The sequence below is a fragment of the Salpingoeca rosetta genome, assembly GCF_000188695.1.
Source record: "Salpingoeca rosetta unplaced genomic scaffold supercont1.3, whole genome shotgun sequence".
In the NCBI taxonomy this organism is placed as follows: Eukaryota; class Choanoflagellata; order Craspedida; family Salpingoecidae; genus Salpingoeca; species Salpingoeca rosetta.
This window is the reverse complement of record NW_004754931.1, coordinates 1280842-1283185: the sequence shown is the minus strand read 5'-3', so window position 1 is coordinate 1283185 and position 2344 is coordinate 1280842. Positions and strand designations below refer to the sequence as shown.

Genomic DNA, 2344 nt, shown 5'->3' with positions numbered 1-2344 from the left:
TTCCTCTGTGTCTCTGTCTGAGAGTGTGTGTTGTGTGTGTGTGTGAGAGTGTTAGTGAGAGTGAGTGAGAGTGAGTGAGAGAGTGAGAGAGAGAGTGAGAGAGAGAGTGAGAGAGAGAGAGAGAGAGAGAGAGAGAGAGAGAGAGAGACAGAGAGACAGAGAGAGAGAGACAGAGAGAGAGAGAGAGAGAGAGACAGAGAGAGAGACAGAGAGAGAGAGAGAGAGAGAGAGAGAGAGAGAGAGAGAGAGTGTGTGTGTGTGTGTGTGTGTGTGAATGGGTGAGTGTGTGTGTTTGTGTGAGTGTGTCTCATGTACGTCAAATCAATTTCAGCATCACATTTCTTTTCTTTTTGTCTTTGGTGAATTGATTCGATGCACAATGAACGATACTTGACAACCTTGCCCACGTTTTGTCTACCACCTCTTTGTCCCGGAAAAATTTGAAGCAGGCATTTTAATTTGCGTTCGCTTCGCTTGCATGCATGCCTTGAAGGCGATCTTGACGATTTCGCGCTGTTCGCTGTGCGAACAAAGGCGATGGCTTGGACAGACCTTCGTCAAAAACAACCAACCAGCAGCCACCAAGCGTGGCATTCAGCAAGCTTCACGGAAAAAGTGGGCGTTGGTTGGTCGCTTGGTGTGCGTTGCGCGCTGAGGGTGTGTGACGACGCCAGCCAGCCAGACAAAGACGAAGAAGTGTGCGTGTTCGACCTGGTGGGTGCTCTTCCATATTCGCAAACACGCACAGCAAAGCAAAGCAAACACACGACGGCCAGCCCCACAGCAAGACAACACGACAACAGTTGGGTGTGCAGAGCCTGAACAAAGAGGAGGAGGCAGGACCACTGCCTGCGTGGCTGAAGAAGGGTGCAGCAGGGTGCAGCAGGGTGGGGAGGATGCGAGGGCAGCAGCTTGACGAGCAGCTCACGCAGAGCGAGCATGGCAGTGGCCCCCATACCGTCTCTGCAAGCTCTGCCTGTGTTGCGACGGAGAAGCCAGGGAGGTACAGGAGGAAGGCAGGTGAAGGAGGAGCTGGTGGTCAAGAGCGACGATCTGGCTCTCGTGGTCACCGCCGTGCAGCGACAGCAGCAACGACAGCAACAGCACTGAGGGCGGTGGTGTTGTTGGGCTGGCTTGCAGTGGCGTTGCTGCATGTGGCAGTGGGAACACAGGTCAGTGGCGGCGATGGATACTGCCACTTGAACGCAGGCGACTTCAGTGAATACCCTGTTGCTCATAACTGCAGCAGTGTGCCGCCAAACGGCGTGTGCGTGGTCGAGTGTGACGTATCTGCTGGCTTTGAGGGGGGCCCGATGACTGTGTTCTGCGGACCCACTGGTCAGCCTGTACCCTTTCGGCAGCTCGTGTGCACTGCCCTGGAGAACCAAATTGTTACCAGTGCAGAGGGCATTCGCATCGTCGCATACCAGGTGCAGTGCCTGTTCATGGTGTTTGTCGTCTCGCGTGGTGTGTGTGTGTGTGTGTATGGGGGGGGGGCTGAATGTGCACGTGTGTGACGTTCCATTCAGCGACCTCAGTTGCCTGGTTGTTGCCTGGTTGGCAACAACCTGTGGCGTGTTTCATTGTGCCTTCACCAAACACACACACACACACACACACTCACACATACGCACACATTCACGCACACAGGGTGATGTAATCGCGCAGGCTGGCGGGCGGGAGGTTGGCGTGAATGCAATGAACGAGCGCCTGATGGGCGTGGAGAGCACCATCGCCAGCACCCTCAACGTCAACACCACCAGCTTAGCCATGGAGGTGTCCCAGCTTGCTGCAGAGCGGCTGCCCACCCGCGTCTCCACGCTCGCGTCAGGGCTGGCCAGCGTGGCCAGCGACGCGGCGCACAACACAAGCCAGCTTCGGTCGGAGCTGCAGGAACGTGCGCTTAAGCAAGACGTCGAAGCAGCATTGTCCAACCTTGCCCAGAACATCACCACCGCTCGAACCAGCCTCGCTTCCGAAGTGCGTGCGTGCGTGTGCGTGTGTGTGTGCGTGTGCGTGTGCATATGCGTGTGTATGTGCGTGTGTGTTTGCAGAGAACCTAGTCGCTGCACAGCGTCATGCTCACATCCACCTCTTGTTGCACGTGGCCTACCAGATTGGTGCACTGCAAGCGCGTGCTGATGATCACGATGGCAATATTGCCAACCACGAGGATCGCTTGTCGAGCGTTGAGTCGGCCATCGCTGCACTCCCGCCAGCGCTTACCAAAATCAACGCTGTAACCTCAGGTGCTTTGTGTGTGTGTGTGTGTGTGTGTGTGTGTGTGTGTGTGTGTGTGTGTGTGTGTGTGTGTGTGTGTGTGTGTGTGTGTGTGTGTGTGTGT

General features: G+C 55.8%; 1 protein-coding gene across 1 annotated transcript in view; it reads left to right on the top strand.

Moving 5' to 3' along the window:
- Window positions 1-575: 575 nt before the first annotated feature.
- Window positions 576-2344, top strand: part of PTSG_11789 (uncharacterized protein) — a 7565-nt gene continuing 5796 nt past the window's right edge. The window contains exons 1-3 of the mRNA XM_004997778.1: window positions 576-1430; window positions 1651-1980; window positions 2117-2249. Of these exons, the coding sequence (XP_004997835.1) occupies window positions 897-1430; window positions 1651-1980; window positions 2117-2249 (997 nt within the window). The 5' untranslated portion in view covers window positions 576-896. The remainder of the gene's footprint in view (window positions 1431-1650; window positions 1981-2116; window positions 2250-2344) is intronic.